The 24317-nt window shown below is 45.0% G+C and overlaps 1 protein-coding gene across 2 annotated transcripts; it reads left to right on the forward strand.

Moving 5' to 3' along the window:
• The first annotated feature begins 209 nt into the window (after positions 1-209).
• Positions 210-21734, forward strand: klhl12 (kelch-like family member 12). 2 transcript variants are annotated; one of them, XM_084333049.1, is made up of 12 exons: positions 210-485; positions 2260-2555; positions 2880-3033; positions 4377-4594; positions 11685-11834; positions 11988-12102; positions 12688-12794; positions 15426-15621; positions 17782-17940; positions 18057-18155; positions 19793-19979; positions 20698-21734. In XM_084333049.1, the coding sequence occupies exons 2-12, from the start codon at positions 2373-2375 to the stop codon at positions 20822-20824; spliced, it is 1695 nt and encodes a 564-aa protein (XP_084189175.1). In that variant the 5' UTR covers positions 210-485; positions 2260-2372; the 3' UTR covers positions 20825-21734. The 2 variants fall into 2 exon arrangements, with proteins under 2 accessions (XP_084189175.1, XP_084189176.1); XM_084333050.1 differs by having other exon boundaries at positions 2329-2555.
• Positions 21735-24317: the final 2583 nt, after the last annotated feature.

Genomic DNA, 24317 nt, shown 5'->3' on the forward strand with positions numbered 1-24317 from the left:
GCCGTTGCAGTGGCTTAAACGAGGAAATATTATGCACTTCACACGTTTCTATAATTGTTTTGTCGAAACCGGAAAGCCTGTAGCCTGTACTTCCTGTACTTCCGTTTTCACACTTTAGGAGGCATATCTTTACCAGCCTTTATGTCGAACCACTAGTGTTATTCTCTGACCAGCTGAGGGAAGCTAGCTGATCAGCTAAGCTAGCAATACAGATATCTCACGTATCGTGGCTGGTGGTCAACAGTCAGTGTGTCGGACATAGCTAACATCACGTTATTATCTGAAACTTTAAAACACATTCCCCCCCCACCACCCAGAGGGTCCACTTTCAGTGGCGCCCTGCCTGCCGGAGGTCATGATGGACTACGGTAACGAGTAGGTTAGCTACCTGTAGTCCAATGGCTCAGCTTGACACCAGGGACCGTGTGACAGCAGGGACCTGGTGCTGCACAGCTAGCTAGCGATCACAGCTAGCTTAACGTTAGGTAGGTGACGCTTTTTGACCTGATGTTGTCAGTGCAGTTTTTGTGTGCCTATTGGCTTGTGGAAGTTATTGGTTTATAGTTTTTTTGTTGTCATCATGTTGTTTAATTGTTGTAACATTTCAGCTTGTGCACCTTCTGAATACAAATAACAAAGCTAACTAACGTTACCTAGCGAAACTTGTTTGTACTATCTGGTGTTTTATACATGTAACACACACACTGATGATATAACAACCTGTCTGCACAGCACCTATGTCAAGGTTCAGTATTGTTCACCTCATTGAAGAACAATCGGGAAGCACTCTAATCAATTAGTTTGAATTATTGAAGATTTAATATTTTCAGAAGCCAAGCAGAAATTCCATCTCTCTGGCTTCTGAAAAGATCCCAATTCAATCTTCAAGAAGTGTGTCCCAACTTATTCAGTGAGGTAAACTTTTGTTTTTTGCGAGCACCAGCACCCTATAAATGAGTTAAACATCACAAGACCATCTTAACCCTTGCACTACCAAATGGTTAACCCTTTCACTGCGACAATACAGAAGGTTAACCCTTTCACTGCCACACGACAAATGGTTAACCCTTTCACAACCACACTACAGAAGGGTAACCCTTTCACTACCACACTACAGACGGTTAACAGTCTGTAGTGTGATTGATTGATTGATTGAAAAGTTTATTAACAGATTGCAGAATGGGTACAGTACAGTACAGCTCAATACATACAATTGTTAAGGGGATGCAGACCAGAGAAAGACTTTCGTCTTGTTTACATCAGGGTCCCCCATTTTCAATTCATCATAACATATGTGACATACATGACATACAGATAGACAGTACTGCTACATCTATACATTTATGACATATCAGATTTGCAAATACAGTACTGTTTGTGATACAAAAGTGTCCAGAAAAGGAGTGTATCTACATTTGGCGTAGAAACTGTACATTGGAGGAGGTTGGATGGGTGGGTTGGGTGAGGGCTGTACATTGGAGGTGGGGGGGGGGGTTGGGTAGGGGACACACACACATTTTACACTGTACATTGGAATACTGACAAAGCCTTACTTGGTCATTTACTGTACAACTAGGTTAGGACATTTGTAGGGGCCAGTTTCGTGAAAGGTTTAAACCTTCTGTTGTGTGGTAGTGAAAGGGTTAATTGAATGTGCAAAACATCTCTACCCTTGCTGAAGATTCAGTATTGTCCAAATCCAAACATCAGTCTGATGGTTTGTTCTCACCCAAAGCAGCGAAGTCTAGCAGCCTGGCTGCATTCAATTAATTTCCAATGTAGAGGAGCGTCTGCAGCCATGAGGTACAACAAGAGGTACTGCAGACGCTCCTCTACATTGGAAATGAATTGAATGCAGCTGTGCTTCTAGACTTGGCTGAAGGCAGTCGGAGCGGCCCTTGTCGCCTCTTCCAAACATTGCAGCAAGTGGCTCATTTGCCATGTAGTCAAATCAAAGGAGAAATTAATGAAGGTATTATCTACTTCATAATTGTGTCTTCTCTCGGGGGCGACAGTGGCTCAGGAGGTAGAGTGGTCGTTTGGTAGTCGGAAGGTTCCTGGTTCGATTCCCGCTCCTCCCAGGCAGTGTGTCGAAATGTCCTTGAGCAAGACACTTAACCCCTAATTGCTCCTGATGTGCAGGTTGGCACCTTGCATGGTTGCCTCTGCCGTCGGTGGGTGAATGTGAGGAACAAAAATTGTAAAGCACTATGGATAAAAGATGCTATATAAAATGCACCATTTACCATGTTCTTTCAGCTGTGATCAGAGGCCAGATCTGGACCTGGCTCCTTCTCAATGAATCTGTCCGCCTGTCCATTCCATCAGATCCTTGCAGTGTTTTGAGATCCTTGTGAGATTCTTCAATCACCATGGCGCCCAAGGACATCATGACCAACTCCCACGCCAAATCCATCCTCAATGCCATGAATGCGCTGCGCAAGAGTAACACACTCTGTGACATCACCCTGAGGGTGGAGAGCGCCGATTTCCCGGCACACCGCATTGTCCTGGCTGCCTGCAGCGACTACTTCTGTGCCATGTTCACCAGTGAGGTAGTTGGATGCAAAGCACAAAGGGTCCACGGCAACATTATGAAGTGACTCTGAAACGGCTGATTATTTGTGTTTGATGCTTAACCCTAGCTGATAAATCCTGACGATTATCTCTCAAGTAAGACATGTAAATGTTTTATTACAGAATTTCTTTCCTTATTAATTTGACCTTGCTCATCTCTGGCTTTTCTAATACTTTCTAGTGAGCATTGCTCTTTACTAACACAGCTGATTTACAGTTGACTCTCACACATCAATGGATCATAATTCATTAATGACACTTGTCTCTGTTATTGTTTTTTTTTTGTTCTTGTGTCTTTGCAGCTGGCAGAGAAGGGGAAGTCGTTTGTGGACATCCAAGGGCTCACTGCATCAACCATGGACATCCTTCTGGACTTTGTCTACACAGAGACGGTGCTGGTGACGGTAGAGAATGTGCAGGAGTTGCTTCCGGCAGCTTGCCTGCTTCAGCTCAAAGGTGAGCTGAGCGGAGCCTGGTGGACCCCGATCTCAACACTGTGCATCGTCATTACCAAAATTACCACACTGGTAATGCCCAGAACCCTATGTCTTTGAATGGAGAGTCTTTCATATCTAAGAATCTGCATAATACATTTACAAAATTTAAAGTTACTGGTGAATTATGTACAAGACGTTGTGGTTAATCTTGTTATGCATGACAATTCTGTTATAGAAATGAGAAGATATAGACAGTTTTTTTTGCCACTTAAAGGAACACACCAACATTATGGGAAATGCGCTTACTGTCTTCTCCAGAGTCCGATACAAATGTTCTCTCTGTGCGTTCAGTAGAAGGCTATCTGGCTGCAAGCTAGTTGGTGATCCGTATCCACTTCCATTCATTTGTGCTAAGCTAAGCTAGCTTGCAGCCGGATAGCTTTCTACTGAACGCACAGAGCGGAAATCTTCTTGTCTGACTCTGGAGAAGATGGTAAGCGCATTTCCCCCAATGTTGGCGTGTTCTTAATACACAGTCAGACAGCGCTCCATGCAGTGGTTTCTTCCACAGAGTTTCTGTTTTACCACAGAAACCACCCAAACGCGATTCCCAGCCTCTTGGCAAAGGTTGCCTTTTATTTTGGAACATCAGAACTCACATTTACACCTCAAGCTGATAAGTTTATGCGACATAAAATCATGCCACATTCAATTATCTCCAATTTATGTTTATCTCGTTTGACTGGTACAGTGGTTATCAGCGTGGGTTCCCAAGACACATTGGGAATCGTTTAATTTCACTATTTAATTCACTGTTCAAAGCTTGCAAAAATAATAACTGAGTTTATTTATTATGTTTTAGACAACGTTTCGATCCAGTGGATCTGCCTCACCTGAATACAAAATACTCAGGTCTTCCTCATATTATGATGTCTTTCATACTATTGTTAACGTTTTTAAATGAGACTGTATAATTATGTTCTTAAAACATGTAAAGAGTACTTCACACTATGAAATGCAGTGGTATGTTGTGTTATTCCTCCAGCTTTTTACTGCAGGTGAAGGGAAGGGGGTGATATAAGGCAGGTATTACAGTATTAAATTGCTGTAAGATAAGAATCGCAAATATTGCGATCATGTCATATGAGGAGCTCTCTGGTGATTCCCCCCCTCAGGCAACACAATCAATCCAATCCAACAATCACTACGGCAACAACATCCAGAATAAGGCTTTGAGTTGTGAATTCTTTGCACATCAAGACTTGCCTAATGTAGCTTTAAGATTCTCACCCCCAATTGATGATACAATTATGTACAAATGACAAAATGTATCTTTTTGTCGTCGTCGTCGTCCCCCACCAGGAGTGAAAAGAGCATGTTGTGACTTCCTGGACAGTCAGCTCGATCCGGCCAACTGCCTGGGCATCCGGGACTTTGCTGAGACGCACAATTGCCTTGAGCTGATGGCGGCGGCCGAGCTCTTCTCGCAGAAGCACTTCCCCGAGGTGGTGCAGCACGAGGAGTTCATGCTGCTCCGACAGACGGAGGTCGAGAAGCTCATCAAATGCGATGAAATCCAGGTGGGACAAAACGTGGCCATATGTCCCCATATTGCCCCTTTTCAAAGTCAAAGTCAACTTTATTGTAAATGTTCTATTGTGCAAAACATACAGAAAGTTGAAATTACGTTTCCCTAATTTCCACGGTCTATATAAAAAGATAGAGACAATATAAACAACAAAAGTACAAATGTAAGACACAATATACAAACACACAATATAGGCGGCTGGGTGGCGCAGCGGACTAAGCGCTCGTCACCACCGCAAGATACACTGGTATCGAATCCGGCTGTCAGCGGTGCCTCCGGCTTGGCCGGCCGTCATACTGACACAATTGGCAGTGTCAGCGGGAGGGAAGCCAGTGGGTGGTAATCTGGTCGTTGTAAACAGCGACTCCTACAGGTCGGTCAGGGCGCCTGCACAGCGAGGGAGGGAGATGGTGAGGGTAGTGTGACCTCCCACACGTTACACTTCACCAATGAGAGTCCGCGCTGTCAGGTGAAAAGAGGCTGCTGGCTGTCTCCTATGTATCGGAGGAAGCATGTGATAGACTTCAGGGCTCCCTAGACCGACCAGTGGGGGGCACATGCGCGCAACGACCAGGAAGGGGAGGGGCGAATTGGCAAAAAATTGAGATGGGAGGAAGAGTATGGCACGGTGGTGTAGTGGTTAACACTGTCGCCTCACAGCAAGAAGGTCCAGGGTTCGATTCCCGCTTGGGGACCAGGTTTCCATGATGCCAGTTACCCAGGTGGGGTGTCTCCCAGGCCTTTCTGTGTGGAGTTTGCATGTTCTCCCCGTGCTCGCAAGGGTTTCAACCCCCTAAAATAAAACCCAATGGAAAAACATGCACAACAATAGATCGCTAACGCTGTGGCGTCCTTGACGAAGACGGACAGGAGCACTTGGATTGGTCCCCTGGCGCGGCTCACGTTGACGCCTGTCTGCTCCCGGCTGCCCTTGGGGGGGAAGGATGACGGGATGGGTTAATCGCAGATACGAATCGCATGCATGACCTCTGAGCAGGTCCTAAATTATTATTATTATTAGAGTACAGAAAAACAGGAGGATAAAAAAGTGGATAAAAAAAACACACAATATACAGGACTGCAAGATGTCTACAATATAAACAATACATTAGAATGAGCTTACTGCAAATATATATAGTACATATATTTTTTTAGCAGCAGTTGTACTGAGTAAAGTAAAGTGTCTGTGGAATGGTGCGTGTGCAAAGGGGGGGTCCTAGTCCAGAGTCTGGGGGCAGAGTAAGGGGATGGGGGGGCTGGAAGAGAGGTCAGCTTCCTAACAGTCTGATGTATGAAACTGTCTTTAATTCTGCTAGTCCTGGTTTTGTGCTGTTCATTGTAAGATTCAGGGGGCTTCCCATCCAACGCTTGTTGTAAACCATCGTATTGTACCTCGAGTGCACATCAAGGCCTAAATCCGCTGCCACAGAGGAGTCATTCTGCGACAACAATTACCGCTCTTGTCTTGGAAGGAGCTGCCCTCCAGCGACGCTCCGAGGTCGGAGTCTGCGGGAGAAGTGGCAGAACTTAACCAAGTGTGAATTATAGTCTTCACCTCTAGCCCGGCTTCACACTGTGTTACAAAAACCTGAGTTGGCAAAGAAAAGTACATGTGTAGACCTGCCGTGATCTCAGTGGGGGGGCCCCCCGATGCCGGTCTCCTGTGTGGATTTGGCTGACTGTGAAATTGTAGAGAAGCAAACCTGATTTAAGTTAGGTATTTGCGCACTCAGGAAATTCCTGTCTCCAACCGCATGCCGTCGCTTTGTGAAAACACGGTTATTATAACATGATGATTTATAGATCGCCAATTAACTCAAAAAGGATTCTTCTTGTCATTCTTGTTGTATTGAGAATAAACTACTAGACCATACATGTAAATCAGTGAGGAGCACCAGACAGACACTCCCCTAAGTAGTCCTATTTAGTACTAATACTATACTAATATTCTACTATACTATAGTAGTAGTAGTAGTACAAATCTATATATTTTATATGGGGGCGACAGTGGCTCGGTAGGTAGAGCTGTCGTCTGGTAATCCGGAGGTTCCTGGTTCGATTTCCGCTCCTCCCGGGCAGTGTGTTTAAGTGTCCTTGAGCAAGACACTTAACCCCTAATTGCTCCCGATGAGCAGGTTGGCACCTTGCATGGTTGCCTCCGCCGTCTGTGTGTGACTGTGTGAGTGAATGGGTAAAATGTGTGGAACAAATTGTAAAGCACTTTGGATAAAAGCGCTATATGAATGCAGCCATTTACCATTTATACCCAGTTTAATCACCTGTGCATTGTATATTACTATTGTACTTTACTGTTACATTTGCACTCCAAATGATGCCAAACTTATTTTTGTTGTACTGTACTTGTGCTGGATAATGACAATACATTTGAATCTAATCTAAATACGTCTTGTTACCCATCTTATCGTGAAGTTATTGTAAACCCAGGCTTAAACGTTGACTTTACCTTCAGTTGGCAGCGCATTTCTTCCTGTTGCATCAACACTAATGCCACAAGCACGCCACTCTTCTTTCTATAACATCAACACTAATGCCACAAGCACGCCACTCTTCTTTCTATAACATCAACACTAATGCCACAAGCACGCCTCTCTTCTTTCTATAACATCAACACTAATGCCACAAGCACGGCTCTCTTCTTTCTATAACATCAACACTAATGCCACAAGCACGCCTCTCTTCTTTCTATAACATCAACACTAATGCCACAAGCACGCCTCTCTTCTTTCTATAACATCAACACTAATGCCACAAGCATGCCTCTCTTCTTTCTATAACATCAACACTAATGCCACAAGCACGCCTCTCTTCTTTCTATAACATCAACACTAATGCCACAAGCACGCCTCTCTTGTTTCTATAACATTAAAACTAATGCCACAAGTATGCCTCTCTTCTTTCTATAACATCAACACTAATGCCACAAGCACGCCTCTCTTCTTTCTATAACATCAACACTAATGCCACAAGCACGCCTCTCTTCTTTCTATAACATCAACACTAATGCCACAAGCACGCCTCTCTTGTTTCTATAACATTAAAACTAATGCCACAAGCACGGCTCTCTTCTTTCTATAACATCAACACTAATGCCACAAGCACGCCTCTCTTCTTTCTATAACATCTCACTAATGCCACAAGCACGGCTCTCTTCTTTCTATAACATCAACACTGAAAGTGCGCACATCAGCATATAAACAGGGGGGTGGTGACAGGCAACATGGAAGAACACAAGACGGCAAGATACAACGTCAGGAGAGCAGTAATAGAGGCAAAACGGCGTTACAGGGATAAAGTTGAACTTCAGTTTGAACAGGCTGACTCTAGAGGCATGTGGCAGGGCCTCAGAACAATGACAGATTACAAAGGCACCTCCCTCAAACTGAACAGTGACACCCTTAGCAAATGATCTCAATTCCTTCTATGCGAGGTTTGAGGCTGTGAATAACAACACCAGCCTACAAACCACGGCAATGGGGGGGGGGGGGGGTCTGCTGATGGAGACTCAGTGTTCAGGGTAACAGAGCATGAGGTGAGACGGATCTTTAAAAAAGTGAATATCAGGAAGGCAGCAGGACCGGACGGCATCCCCGGCCGCGTCCTAAAAGTCTGTGCCGACCAACTGGCCCCGGTATTCACTGACATCTTCAACCTGTCCTTGGAACAGGCTGTCATCCCCACCTGTCTGAAGAAGTCCACAATCATCCCTGTACCCAAAAAATCTACGCCTGCTTGCCTCAACGACTACCGCCCTGTAGCCCTCACCTCCATAGCCATGAAGTGCTTTGAGAAGCTAGTGAAGGGCTACATCTGTTCCTCCCTCCCCATCAACCTGGACCCCCTGCAATTTGCTTATCGCCCCAACAGGTCCACGGAGGACGCCATAGCCCATGTGCTGCACACAGCAGCATCACACCTGGACAAGAGGCAGGGGAACTATGTGAGAATGCTGTTCATCGACTACAGCTCAGCATTCAATACCATAGTCCCCTCCAAACTCATAGCCAAGCTCGGGGACCTGGGCTTGAACTATGACCTCTGCCAGTGGGTCTTGGACTTCCTGACGGGCAGACCCCAGGTGGTAAGAGCAGGCAACTGCACCTCCTCATCCATCACGCTCAACATAGGGGCCCCCCAGGGCTGTGTTCTGATCCCCCTCCTCTACTCCCTGTACACACATGACTGCGTAGCACAGCGGAACAACAACACAATCATCAAATTTGCTGATGACACAGTAGTGGTGGGCCTGATCTCTGCCAACGACGAGAGGGCCTACCTGGAAGAGGTAGAGAATCTGTCACAGTGGTGTCAGGAGAACTGCCTCTCCCTGAACGTCAGCAAAACAAAAGAGATGATTGTGGACTTCAGGAGGTCGGGGGTCAAGGACTACAGCCCCCTCAGCATCGACGGGGCACCGGTTGAGAGAGTGAACAGTTTCAAGTACCTCGGAGCCCACATATCCGAGGATTTGACATGGACCACACACATTGACAGTGTTGTGAAGAAGGCATGACAACGCCTCTACTTCCTCAGGCGCCTAAGGAAGTTCCAAGTCAGTCAGAAGATCCTTAGGAACTTCTACTCATGTACAATAGAGAGCATCCTGACTGGCAACATCACCTCCTGGTTTGGGAATAGCACTGCACAAGACCGTAGCAGACTACAAAGAGTGACACATTCAGCCGAACGCACAATTGGAGGGGGGCTTCCCACCCTCCAGAACATTTACAACAAGCGGTGCAGGGGTAAGGCTAAGAGAATTATTAAGGACTCGAGCCACCCGAACAACTGCCTCTTTGAACTGCTGCGGTCAGGCAAGCGATACCGGAGTCTTAAGGCGAGCACAGAAAGACTCAGAAGAAGCTTCTATCCCCAGGCCATCAGGCTGCTAAACGAACAATAAACACTATGCAACAACCATCAAATGCACACAGCACACACACCCACACGCACACACTCACTTAAACAAACAACACACTGCAGCACCCACTCTCCACACTTTAGATCACACAAACACACTTTATATTTATTGATAAAGGATTTGCACTACAACTCGTACACCTACTGTAAATTGTACCTAAATTGCACCTCATCCCATTTCTGCCTTGCACTATATAGTATTGTATATTAGTACACTGCATAGTATTGTATATTATATGGTAACTCAGTTACGTCTATTCTGCATCGAACATTGTACATATGTCTATACTGAACACTGTGACCTGTGTTAAGTTATTTCATACTTATCTTGTCTTGCACAGTCTCTGGAGCGTAACAGTAAGAAGCATTTTGTATAAAAGTATTCTGTACTTCTGTATGACAACTATTAAAGAAACTTGAACTTGAACTAATGCCACAAGCACGCCTCTCGTTTCTATAACATTAACACTAATGCCACAAGCACGCCTCTCTTCTTTCTATAGCATCAACACTAATGCCACAAGCACGCCTCTCTTCTTTCTATAACATTAACACTAATGCCACAAGCACGCCTCTCTTCTTTCTATAGCATCAACACTAATGCCACAAGCACGCCTCTCTTCTTTCTATAACATCAACACTAATGCCACAAGTAGGGCGGCTAGGTGGTGTAGTGGTCTAAGGCACTCGCCACCAGTGTGGAGACGCTAGGATTCGTGTGTTCGAATCCAGCTCTCCACATTGTTTTTCAGTTTGGCTGGTCGTCCGCAGTAATACACATTGGCCGTATTACGGGGAGGGAAAAAACTGAAGGGTGGGGATCGAACGTTGTGAACAAGCGACTCCTACAAGTCGGTTGGTGCGCCTGCGCAGTAGAATCAGGAAGTGTCGGGGGCAGCGTGAGCCTCCCACGCGTTACTCCTCGACACTGAGAGGTCGAGCTGCGCAGGTGAAAAGATGCGACTGCTGTTACCTCAAGTACCGGAGGGGACTTGTGCTATGTATGACTTAGTCCTCACTGCAGCCGGCTTGTGGGAGGCAAGAAACAGCGTTCGTGACAGGGGAGGGTTGAATTGGATGATACGAAATTGGGATGGGAGAAAATATAGAAAATGGGAGAAAAAGTGGATCAAAAAAAAAACACTAATGCCACAAGCACGCCTCTCTTCTTTCTATAACATCAACACTAATGCCACAAGCACGCCACTCTTCTTTCTATAACATCAACACTAATGCCACAAGCAGCCTTTCTTCTTTCTATAACATTAACACTAATGCCACAAGCACGCCTCTCTTCTTTCTATAACATCAACACTAATGCCACAAGCACGCCTCTCTTCTTTCTATAACATCAACACTAATGCCACAAGCACGCCTCTCTTCTTTCTATAACATCAACACTAATGCCACAAGCACGCCTCTCTTCTTTCTATAACATCAACACTAATGCCACAAGCACGCCTCTCTTCTTTCTATAACATCAACACTAATGCCACAAGCACGCCACTCTTCTTTCTATAACATCAACACTAATGCCACAAGCACGCCACTCTTCTTTCTATAACATCTCACTAATAAGTTTGATTCATGCTCACATTTAGTGTGATTGTTTAAACTAATGAATGTTACACAAGGTCATGTTTCATCAAATTCCAGCTGATCGTGTTGTAACTGTCCCTCTTGCAATGATGAAGCAACTCGTCTTTGATGTTTACTGATTGGCTTTATTTCCGTTCTAAGAGAACATCTTTATTCCGAACCTTAAAACTGTGAAAACATACATGAAATACAATCAATCACGGATCAAACCATAACAACGTACATACAATTTATCGGTCGTTACAAGGGTGGTTGTTAACCCAATGAACTTAACTACAAGCGCATTACGGCCCCAAATGTGATAAATATGTCATTTTTTTTTAATACTTTATTGTGTCAAAGAAGTCACTTTACATTTAGGTATAGTATGTGTATACACATACATAACTGCACATATCATGCATACGTACATACACACACAAATGTATATACGCATATTTTAAATCTTTTTTTTTAACCCATCACCCATACAAAAAACAAGAGACATGTGTGTCATTTGATTACCTCGGTTACCAATATTCTGACGCTCCGTGTTTTGCTCGTAGGTCGACTCAGAAGAGCCCGTTTTCGAGGCGGTGCTGAATTGGGTCAAACACAACAGGAAGGAGAGGGACCTCTGTCTGTCGGACATGCTGGAGTTTGTACGAATGCCTTTGCTGACTCCCCGCTACATTACAGATGTCATTGATTCTGAGGTGAGGCGAAGTACACAACGCCCCTCAATTATGGGCTGTTGTAATGATGATAATGATAACACACCTGGCTTCCAGCAGCGGATTAACTTTTGAGGTATCTCTCCCCTTTTCTTACCGTCACAATTAAGCCAAGTACGTTTTGACATGTTCCAGCCACTCATCCGGTGTAGCCTTCCCTGTCGAGACCTCGTGGATGAAGCCAAGAAATTCCACCTGAGACCGGAGCTGAGGAGTGAGATGCAGGGCCCGCGCACACAAGCCAGACTAGGTACGGAGATTACATTTTTAGGTGGAAGTCCAGCCGCTGCTGTGGTTGGGTACTGAACCCTTGGGTACTTTTTAAGGGTACTGACCGAATGACATCGGTAGTACCGATTCACATTCAGATCAATCGGTACCAACTTTCTGTACCTTTTACATGTTTAGTATAAGAGTGTAATATGCTAGACAAGAGGGAGCCTTTTCCACCAATATATATATTATTGTCCCGTCTCTTGGGTCTTTGGAAAGACCAGACGAGGTCAGAGGAGTTTGATAGTAGATGTATTTTAGTGTGGTGCCTTACAACAATAAATAACAAAACGATGAATAACAAAATAAATACCAATCTTGAAATTGAGAAGTTTGGACTGAAATAGATTTTTTGTTTTTACAGACTGAGTTAAGTACCAAAATAAAAAGGTTTTACATTGGCTACCGATACTGAATTCCAGGAACTGGAATGTAACAAAGGGTAGCAAAATATATTATTATTATTATTATTATTATTATTATTATTATTATTATTATTATTATTATTATTATTATTATTATTATTATTATTATTATTATTATTATATCTTTGTTTTTCCAGGTGCCAAAGAAGTGTTGTTGGTCATAGGTGGGTTCGGCAGCCAGCAATCCCCGATAGACATCGTCGAGAAGTACGACCCCAAGACCAAAGAATGGAGCTCCTTACCCGTAAGCGTCCTGACTGATTTGCCGCGCATGTCTTCCTGGTCCAAATGTCCAAATGTTTCACTATGGTGTCATTTACATGCATGCAAGCAAGAGTGTCCTTGATCGCCTTCATGATTTGTATCACTCAGCAATTAGGTTTGCTACAAGTGCCCCCTTTTCAACACATCACTGTGACTTGGACCCCAGGACCCCACTAGTACACATCTGTAAATTGGCCATTGTTACACTCTCGACGAGAAATGCATTGGCTTACACTCATTTACAAAACCTTCCTTGGTCTGACCCCTCCTTATTTGATACACTTGTTAAAATTGCCATCTACTCCCAGTAACACCAGAGCTGCTCACCATATCATTATGTTCCCCGTATTAACACTTCCTTTGGTCAATCCTCCTTCCAATTTGCTGCTCCCAGCAGTTGGAACGAGATGCAAAAGACATTGATCCTCATTCTCGAACATGTTCGTAAGTACCTTTTGTAAATATCTTGGTAAAAATTTCATACTAGGGGAGCTCCAGTAGCTCACCGCGTACCTCGAGCGCTATTTCGGCGCCGGGGACAACCGTGCTCGTCACGGATCTGGGGTAGCAAGTTCGATTCCCGGACAAAGCCGTAACTTTCTCAGTGTCTTCCCCCCATCTGTACCCCCATTCAACCTGTTTCTGTCGGTCATTCTTGACCAGAGAAAAAAAAGCGATAAACGCAAAAAGAGCCAGCGGAATGGCCAAAGTTAAAAAAAAAAAAATGTCATACTAACAAATTTACAAAAATCCTCCTCCGGATTCCTGAACGTGTGAAACGGTCTCCATAAGTGGCCAAAATCTTCGGCAGCTGGGTTCCAATGAATGAAAAACCTCACTCGTTCTTAAACTGTAAAGTGCTTTCTCGTGCGCCTGATTTTGCATACAGACACGGCCCGCCAGCTCCTTATAAGGCGAAGGAGGCGTGTGCAAAACGGCGAGGGACGTGTGCAAAACAGCAGAGGGTCGGCATTTCATCTGCACCATGCTGACCCAACAGGTAGCGCGGAAGTGATTTGCGACTGATCTCAAAATGAATTAGATTTTGGCGTAGCGGAGGTTGCGCTCGTCACCAATGCAAGAGACTCCGGTATCGAATCCCAGTCTCGGCATTGCCTTCGACTTGGGCCGGCCGTCGTACTGGCTCATTTGGCAGAGTCAGCGGGTGGAAGTCGATGGGTGGGGATTGGATGTTGTGGACAGCGACTCCTACAGGTCGGTTGGGTGACGCCTGCACAGCAGAGACAGGAAGTATCGGGGGCAGCGTGAGCCTCCCACGCGGTACTCCTCGCCACTGAGAGTCCGCGCTGTCTGGTGAAAAGATGTGACAGGCTGCCTCCTCGTGTACCGGAGGGGACACGTGATGCAAGGCTTCTATCCTCACTACAACCGACCAGTTGTAGATGTACCATCGGTCTCTTTTTCTATTCATAAAATGTCTATAATATTTTGTCCCCTTTCCCTGTTGCCCCTCGAGGGGACCTTTTTGTCCTCTCACCAGTCTAGCAACGTTCAAGACAGGGGAGGGGAGAATTGGCAATACGAAATTGGGATGGGAGAAAAATAGAAAATAAGGAGAAAAAGTGGATAAAAAATGTTTGTATTCGATTTAAATGTATTGTCATTATACAGAACAAGTACACCATCCAACCAGAGTTCAATAGTAACATACAATGCACAGGTGATGAAAGCCAGACATCTCTCTTAGTAATGTCAATACTGAACGACAATAATGAGTCAAGAGCCAATCGCACAGTCGTTCAGTATCGACATTACTATATGAGATGTCATGCTAATATGTCATGTTCTACAGTAGGACTTACTACTATAATACCTAATAAAACAAGTCATTAGAATAATAGAAGCATACTTTGCTGGAACGATTAATTTCGCATGTATACAGTACGTGTGTGTGCTCGTGCGCTGAGGCTGCCTCACTAAGCCGTTTCTCCACGCATTTATTTAGTTCTAGCAATAGGAATACATCAAACCAACAATAAATAATATCTTCGAGAAGGTGACAGTATATGGCATATTAATACAGTATATTCCACTATACAGTAGCTATATCCGCGGCGATCGGTTTAGTTCTTATTTATTTAGTTTGCAGTGTGTGTGTGTGTAATGCGCATGATGCTTCATTGAGTCAGGACTATAAATGCAAAACGTAATTGTTAATGATACAAATATTTTGAAGGAATTCCTTGGTCACTTTCACTTATGTCCGTTCGAGAATGAGGACCATTGAAAATGGACAAATTGATCCCCCCTCACTACTTTTAAGGACTCTATCACAGAGTTGTTTACACACACCTGCAACTGTCACCCAGCCTTCCTTCCCGATGATTTGACTGTTCTGCTTCATGTTTGCCCCTTTGTAATTTAGTTTGGTTGTTTGATGTGTGTTTTAATGATCTCCCATACCTCTGTGATGTACCATCGGTCTCTTTTTCTATTCATAAAATGTCTATAATATTTTGTCCCCTTTCCCTGTTGCCCCTCGAGGGGACCTTTTTGTCCTCTCACCAGGCTGTCATTGAAAATAAGAATTTGTTTCTTAGCTGACCTGCCTGGTTAAATATAAACAAACTAAAAACGTGTTTCTTGTCAGAACATCGCACGGAAGCGGCGCTACGTGGCCACGGTCTCGCTGAACGACCGGGTGTACGTGATCGGAGGCTACGACGGCCGCTCCCGGCTCAGCTCGGTGGAGTGCCTCGACTACACGGCGGACGAGGACGGCGTCTGGTACACCGTCGCCAACATGAACGTGCGCCGCGGCCTCGCCGGCGCCACCACACTCGGAGGTTAGAGGACCTGCTTCTCTCACGACTCTCATGTTCATACAGGTGTAATTGCAGGGTATCTGCAGGGTATTAACAAAGTGTTGCATTCATAATTCTCAATTTAAGGCCTTAAAAGGTATTAAAAATACTTACATTTTATTTGCACAGGTATTGCATCTTTTTGGGGGGGGGCAGCCCAGCTGTCGGAAGATATTAGATATATGAAATGTTTTTGTATTCAAGTCCTTGTTTTAGAAAATTGGTATTACATTGCTCTAAGTGGTATTAAAAATGTCTTAAATGTAACTTGTTGTAACTGCAGATACCCTGAATTGCCAAAAAGTGCTTCTAGTCTGGCCCACTTCCTGGTGTGACAGGTGTACGTAGACTGCTGATTGGTTGAAGGTCCCACCAGAGAAAGCACCACTCAGGCCAGCAGGATCAGACGCTGAATCGCGAAATAATTCAAAAGTAGGCGGGACCTTTTAGTGCGGCTGGGTAGCGCAGTGGACTAAGCACTCGCCTACCATCGCAGAGACTCTGGGATCTGATCCAGCTGTCAGCGGTACCTCCGGCTTGGTCAGTCGTCCCTACTAACACAATTGCCAGTGTTAGCGGGTGGGAAGCCGGTATGTGTCCTGGTCGTTGTAAACTGCGACTCTTACTGGTCGGTCGGGGCGCCTGTTCAGCAGGGAGGGGATCTGGGGAAAATGGCGTGAACCTCAGAACGTGTTACATTCCCCCAGTGAAACTCCTCCGCTGTCGGGTGAAAAGAAGCGGCTGGCGACTCCACATGTATCGGAGGAGGCATGTGGTAGTTCCACACCCTCCCCAGGCTGACAGTGGGGCAATGTGCGCAACGACCAGGAAGGGAATTGGCATAACGACTCAATTGGGATGGGTGAAAAATACAGAAAAGCACAAAAATAAAAAGAATAATAAAAAATATAAGTAAGTGGGACCAGTAGCTAGTGGGTCCATGCCATTGCCACACACCTGTACGCCTGTGGTGGGCCGGGTAGACGGTGTCTGCACTGTTGCACACCATTGGACAGTTATAACCAGTGAATATGCCCAGATAGATATGCTGGATCCCTGGCTAAATCTCAGTGGTAACGCACTGTGTTTTAGGCACTTTCAGACCATACAAAATAGCAAACTTGACCTACAAACATGAACAATATCGATGTAACTAGCTGTGAATTGTTTTTGTACGCGTAGGAATTCCAACTACAAATACAAGGTCTCTCCAGTCCTGTGCAGCAGAGCTGTGCTGAGCACACTTAGGTCTGATATACCATGAACTTGCCGTCTCTACCAATCACTGTACACTTCCGTCACTCGGGGTTCCCCTGGGCTGGGTACCTGAATGGCAAATGGGCTGCATTTATACAGCAGTGCTTTTATCCAAAGCGCTTTACAACTTGTGCCTCACATTCATTCACACACTCACTCAAACATTGACACACCGACGGCGGAGGCCACCGTGCGAGGTGCCGACCCGCTCACCGGGAGTTTAGTGTCTTGCTCAAGGACACTTTGACACACTACTACTGGGAGGAGCCGGAATCGAACCACGGAACCTTCTGATTACCAGACGGCCGCTTTACCTCCTGAGCCTACCCTGAAGTAGGAGCTAAAGAAAAGTCCCTCGAACTACGATCATCTTCAGTTCCTGCAGTGTGAACAGCAAAAAGGGGGGTAGTTCCTTCAATAGTTATTAGTTCCTCCGGTCCAAAGGTGCCTTTTGTCACCACAGCCACTAGGGCCCACACAAACACACACACGTCAAGGGGGATCCGAGAATACAGAGAGCCCATTCATGTAATTCAGGCTCGCATTAAATCATATTGGGAATATTACCGTCCATGCTGGCAATTATTTGTCAACTAGGAGAGCTACCACAGCGCGTGTGCCCCGCAATGTCGGCTGACGATTACACGCTCTGTGCCGCTGAGTCACGTTCCATTTAAGCAATTTTCTCTGCCCTTTCCGTTCCGTGTTAAGTGGTACACCAGCACCCACACGCACACATGAAGCGCTCTCACCCAGTCAGGGGCTGAAACCAGGCAAGGTTTTAACACCCCGTCGTTGCGAAAACCCAGGTAATGATTTCTTCCACACACTCGAGACACTCGCTAATCTAAGAAGGCTAAATTCTGTTTCGTTGGTCATCGCCAGATATGATCTATGTCGCCGGAGGCTTCGACGGCAGCAGGCGTCACACCAGCATGGAGCGCTACGACCCGAACATTGACCAGTGGAGCATGCTGGGAGACATGCAGACGGCTAGAGAAGGAGCCGGCCTGGTGGTGGCCAGCGGTCTCATATACTGTCTGGGTAGGAGCGGACGTCACGCAACACCTGAGACTACATTGACTTTGGTACACAAGGGGGCAAGTTAACGCGGTTAGCTTTTCAGTGTCGTAACAAGATTTGTGTTATTTGCTTCACAGGTGGCTACGACGGGTTGAATATTCTGAATTCAGTGGAGCGCTATGATCCTCACACGGGACACTGGACCAATGTCACTCCCATGGCCACCAAACGCTCAGGTGGGTTTTCCACTGTGAGATGGAGGGTTGCCTCTTGCCACATGATGGAGATAGAAACAATGCACTTCATGCTGTTTTGGTGACATAGCTGTTAGAGAGCTATAGAGCTTTTTCGCCAAAAATCAAGTTCCAATATTAACATTTCTGTTATGTGCCGATAACCAATATTACCAATGTCGATATGATCTGTATAAATAATACTAATTTCTAATTTCTTTCAAAATAAATCAAATGTAGGGCGGCTGGGTAGCGCAGCGGACTAAGCGCCTGCCTACCACCGCAGAGACACTGGTATCGAATCCAGCTGTCAGCGGTACCTCCGGCTTGGTCGGTCGTCCATACTAACACAATTGGCAGTGTTGGCGGGCGGGAAGCCGGTGGGGTGTGTATCCTGGTCGTTGTAAACGGCGACTCCTACAGGTCGGTCGAGGTGCCTGCTCAGCGAGGAAGGGAACTGGGGCGTGCCGCGTTACACTCCCCCAGTGAGAGTCCTCGCTGTCGGGTGAAAAGAAGCGGCTGGCTGACTCCACATGTATCGGAGGAGACATGTGACAGTATCTATCAACCCTCCCTAGGCCGGCAAGTGGGGGGGAAATGCGCGCAACGACCAGGAAGGGAATTGGCATAACGACTAAATTGGGATGGGAGAAAAATACAGAAAAAGGGGGAGAAAAAAGTAGATAAAAAAATAAATAAATAAATGTTTGTACATACTGAAACAATGTTCTGTATCATTGTCAGATACAAATAAAAAGCCCAAACAATTAAAACACACACAATGACAGCTAGACAGAGAAATAATCATCAGTTGTTCATGTTGGCCCAGTTTCACTCATCAGACCAATGATCAATATATGAAAACATCACTGTCATCAGCCGATAACGATATGGTCACCAATATATCCTGCATCCTTAGACCTTAGTTCCAACGAATCCAAAGTAAAATTTGTTCAAATTAATTCCTATTTGTATGTAATCAGAATCCTCTGTTACGACGCTCACTCCCCCCCCCCCCCCTCCAGCTGCCATGCATTTTCATAATTGCAAGCAATTATGTTTTTATTAAATGAATGTCATCAGTTTGGACAATTGTAGCTGCTCATTTGCCTGCTCTATGGAAGAGTGTGCGTCAGAGAGAGATTTCTGATGAAAGAACATCACAATTGGTAAAGTGACAGACATCCTTTTATTCGTGATGGTGGACAAGCTCATCCTAGCAAGTTTTGTGTCCATACGATTTGGTTAGTTTGGATAGTTTCAGTTTGTCTTCCAGCAGTCAAGCCTGACAGATAGGGGAGAGAGAAGCAGGTGTCCCTTGCTAAATACTTTTAAACATACATTATTTGGAAGATTTTCAGTTTTATTACATTAATCGGGGACACTGCAAAGCAGATTATAAAATAGATAGATAGATAGATAGATAGATAGATAGATAGATAGATAGATAGATAGATAGAGGCCTTCCAATTTTCTATTTGAACACACTTCAAATATTGAATATTTAAAGTTTTCCCGGGTTGAAGCGATAGTTTGACAGAAAGTGACAGCCCTAGAGAGATGTGAAACACCCATCGTTTTGCCTACTGTGTGGACTTTGATAGTACTTTATATGTACCGAGGCCTGTGTACCGTTGCAGGGGCTGGCGTCGCCTTGCTCAATGACCACATCTACGTGGTCGGTGGCTTTGACGGAACGGCACACCTGGACTCGGTGGAAGTCTATAACATCAGGACAGACTACTGGACCACAGTAGCCACCATGACTACTCCACGGTGTTACGTGGGAGCGTCTGTCCTCCGCGGACGTCTCTACGCCATAGCCGGGTAAGCTGGATTGTCCTAGTCGTGTACCTTTTTGCTGGTGGAACCGGACTCCTCAATGATGGCCGTGGACGGGTATAGGTTTATTAGTGAAACGTATAGTAACACAAAGTACATGTAGGTTAAATGAGCTTGGGCTAAGAGGAGTGCTCTCGTCCTGGCCAGCTTGGGGAACACTCGGGTGGAGCAGGGGATGGAGAATGGTGTGGGTTTAGGTGGGGTTTTGGGGACATTGGGGATTCCAGCTAGACAAAGGGACAGACAAAGGGATTCCTCCGCACTTTGCTGTAACCATTCTTAATGGAATTCATTATTGGCAAAGAACAGTATGTAGGCTTGCTTTACACTTTGGTTGTTCAGTTATTTCAGGCAGCATTCCTTTTATGTTTGTTGCCTTTTTGATTATAAGGATATGTGGCGCGACAGTACGGGGTGACAGTGGAGGTAGAGCAGTCGTCTGGTTATCCAGAGGTTCCTGGTTCGATTCCCACTCCTCCTGGGCAGCGTGTCGAAGTGTCCTTGAGCAAGACACTTAACCCCTAACTGCTCCCGATGAGCAGGTCGGCACCTTGCATGGTTGCCTCAGTCTGTGTGTGAATGGGTAAAAAATGTGAGGAACAAATTGTAAAGCGATTTGGACAAATAAATGTACCATTTATGTGACAGGACCAATCAACCTTTTTTCCTTTCTTTCTTTCTTTCCTTCCTTCTTTCTGTGTAGATATGATGGGAACTCTCTCCTCTGCAGCATCGAGTGCTACGACCCGGTGGTTGACTCCTGGGAGGTGGTCACCTCCATGGCGACGCAGCGCTGTGACGCAGGCGTCTGTGTCCTACGGGAAAAGTGAAGCGTCGCCACCGACAGACTCTTTAAACACAAAGACGAGCAGAGCGGGGGACGGGCAGCTAGACCTGGTGTCCACATGCCACTCACAATGGGAGCCAATAAGGCAGGTGGTGGGCGTCGGCCAGTATGCAAATAGGTACGCCCTGAACAAAACAAAAAAACTCTTACTTGTAACTTTATTTGGGGCTGCTCTCAACAACCGGACGGCTAAAGCCTTCGAACCTGGGACCGCACAAACGAAGATCAGCTTTGTCCTGTTGGACTTCTTCTCATAGAAGATTAGAGAGAGAGAGAGAGAGAGAGAGAGAGAGAGAGAGAGAGAGAGAAACATCCCTACTTTGCATGACTCCGGTGGTACTTGTCGCTGTCTTACCCGTGAGATTATTACGTCACATTGTCTCCCAAGTGCAATATATTTCTATTTGTGGGAAGAGATGCAGCGGATGCAGAGACTGCTGCTATTATGCCTTATGCCCTCAGCCCACATCCTTACAGAGAACATCCACGATGCCTCCCATCTTGACTGTGATGATTGTTACATTATCCTTTTGTCAAAGTGTGATCAGTTAGCATTTGCAGGGTCGGCAATGAACATTTTTTTGTAATTATTTCGGTATAAAGTGATTTTTAGTTTCAAGTGAGTTTAATAAAAAAAAGAAAAAAGGCTTATTACAGATAAAGATTTAGAAATCATGTTTTAGGAAATTACTGATCTGTGGCCTGTGTATACTGCCCTGCAGAAACTAACCATGGTACGTGAACAGTGGAACTGAGAGACATGGCTTTAAAGTTCTTTGACTATCCGGTGATTTTGTAGTTACTGCAATTCTTTATACACTTTTTCTCTAAAACGGAGCGAGATTGAACTCTGAAACTTTGTCAAAAGATAAAACGGATATTGAGAAGTTCAATTTCACTTCCAACTCAATTTTGAAATAAATTGTAGTTACTGCAGTTATCTTCTGCATGGTAGTATAGCTCTTTGCGCTTTTGTCTTTTTGTCTCCGTTTTTTTCTAGGTTTTAGACTCTTGGGTTCATGGTCACAAAGCCTTTCAAAGTGGGAATACTGATCTAGAGTCTGTTTCCGTCTGTTAGTTTGAATAAGGTCACGAAGACAAGTGTTCCTGGTCACTGACTCCAGATCAGCACTCCTACTCCGAGAAGCTGGTCAGTCAAGTTGAAGTCTATATATGTCATGTTTAACTCCGGGTTTTCTCTCCTGCATAACAATTGAAGGCTTTCGTTCCAAAATACCTTTTGGTTAAGAACAGCATTAGATTATGTTCATTGCTTAATATATATATATATATATATTTTTTTTATCTACTTTTTCTCCCCATTTTCTATTTTTCTCCCATCCCAATTTTCGTATTGTCCAATTCTACCCTCCCCTGTCTCGAACGTTGTTAGACCATGCCTCCCACTGGTCGGCTGCAATGTGGACCAAGCCTTGCATCACGTGTCCCCTCCGGTACACGAGGAGGCAGCTGTCGCATCTTTTCACCTGAACAGCGCGATCTCTCAGTGGAAAGGAGTAACGCGTGGGAGGCTCACGCTGCCCCCGTTACTTCCTGATTCTGCTGTACAGGCGCACCCACCGACCTGTAGGAGTCGCTGTTCACAACGTCCGATCCCCACCCACCGGCTTTCCCACCCCCTAATACTGCCAATTGTATTAGTATGAACGACCAGCCAAGCCGGAAGCAACGCCGAGAGCTGGGCTCGAACCCAGCATCTCCTGCATTAGTGGCGAGCGCCTTGCCCACTGCGCCACTTAGCCGCCATTGCTTAATATTTCTAAACTAGAGATACCGTAATTAGATGGTTTCAGGTGTACCTTTTTAAAATGTATATAAGGAAAGGTCCTAATGTGGCCACCGTTGGCCAGTAATATAGACGTTTTCAGTTTTACTTTAAAGGCCCAATCTGTGAGCTAAGCGATAAGAAATGGGTAGCCCTACCACCAAAACAACAGCATAGGAATGGAGATGGATTTTCAATTTCTAGTTTATTTACTGAGCTATCGATACAAGGACTAACACTACGACAGGTAATTGCGAGTTTATAATAATAATTTATTTATTTTTACATTGGTAATGTTTCTGATTTACAATGGTTAAAGGAATGCTACAACATTTTGGGAAATCCAGGGCTGACCCCTATTAGTCGACTAATCGGTCGAAAGGAGCCGTAGTCGACTAGCCAACCTCTTAGTCGAATAAAAAAAAAATATTATACGCATACCAGAGGCTAACTGCCTACGAAAACAGGCACATAGGCACTGAAAGAGGATTTCACCCATCTAATGAACACACTAGACTAGACAAATATCAAGATGTATCCATCAGTGGACCAATTGCATGCTTTTGCAGAGGACAAGAAGCCTTCAGTCGACTCCTTCAGACATTAAGCACCCCCCACAGCCCAAATGGAATGATAAAAAATGTTTAAATTGTTTATTTATTTTTTATTATATATATATATATATTTTTTTTACCAATAGTCGACTAATGGCAAATTTTGGCCAATCATAGTCGACCATCCAAATCCTTAGTCCGGGACAGCCCTAGTATTTACCGAGTCCGACAAGAAGATTCCTAGTTTCCTAATTACCGGTAGGCTGCACGTTAGCCTAGCTTAGCACAATGAATGGAAGCGGACTAGCAACTTGGTCATCTCTCCCGAAGTTTTAAGCTAGACTAGCCTCTTCTATATTTGTGCTAAGCTTGGCTTGCATGCAGCCGGTTAGCTTTCTCCTAAATGCACAGAGGGAATTGGTATCCATCTTCTTGTCTGACTCTAGAGAAGAGTTCTGTTGACAAACCTCTGTTGACAAGCCAGTCAAATGTACACGCATACAGACACGCCAACTCAGGCACCTCTAGGGTGTGGTAAGATAACATAAGATATTCTGTATATTGATCCCCTTGGTGAAATGCAGACTCATCGCAGCATGGGGGAGGGGAGGTACAGGTATGGGCAGGGTAATAGTAGAAGAAGGACATAGATGTAGGCAATAAAATTAGATCAGAATATAAAAATATAAGAAAAATAAACGGTGTAAACAAAGGTGCAGATGAGGGTCTGTATGCCCTATCGTTAAATTATGTTGCAATAAAGGATTTGAATCTGAAAATATACTAATGAGTAAGGGTAAAAGTAAACGGTATACACAAGGTGCTGTATACACCGGTGCCCTAACTGGTGTGATATACAGGTCAGACATTCCAGTTCTCAAGTTCTGCAGCCGTTGGTTCTCCAGCTGCTGGCATCAGTCCATGGCCCACGGTTGTGGAGCCTGATGGCCGCCTGCACGAAGGACTGGCCGAGGCGGTTAGTGTGTCGGCTGGGTATGAGTTTTTATGGCTAAACGTGCTCCTCATCTTGGCTAGCTCCTCAGTCATTGGCCAAAATTCGTAAGTTCCTATGTGTGAATGATGATGATGATGATGATGGCAATGACATGTGGAGACAGACGGAAGGAGTTTGCAGC

The sequence above is a fragment of the Notolepis coatsorum genome (genome assembly GCF_963971535.1).
Source record: "Notolepis coatsorum genome assembly, chromosome: 17".
In the NCBI taxonomy this organism is placed as follows: domain Eukaryota; kingdom Metazoa; phylum Chordata; class Actinopteri; order Aulopiformes; family Paralepididae; genus Notolepis; species Notolepis coatsorum.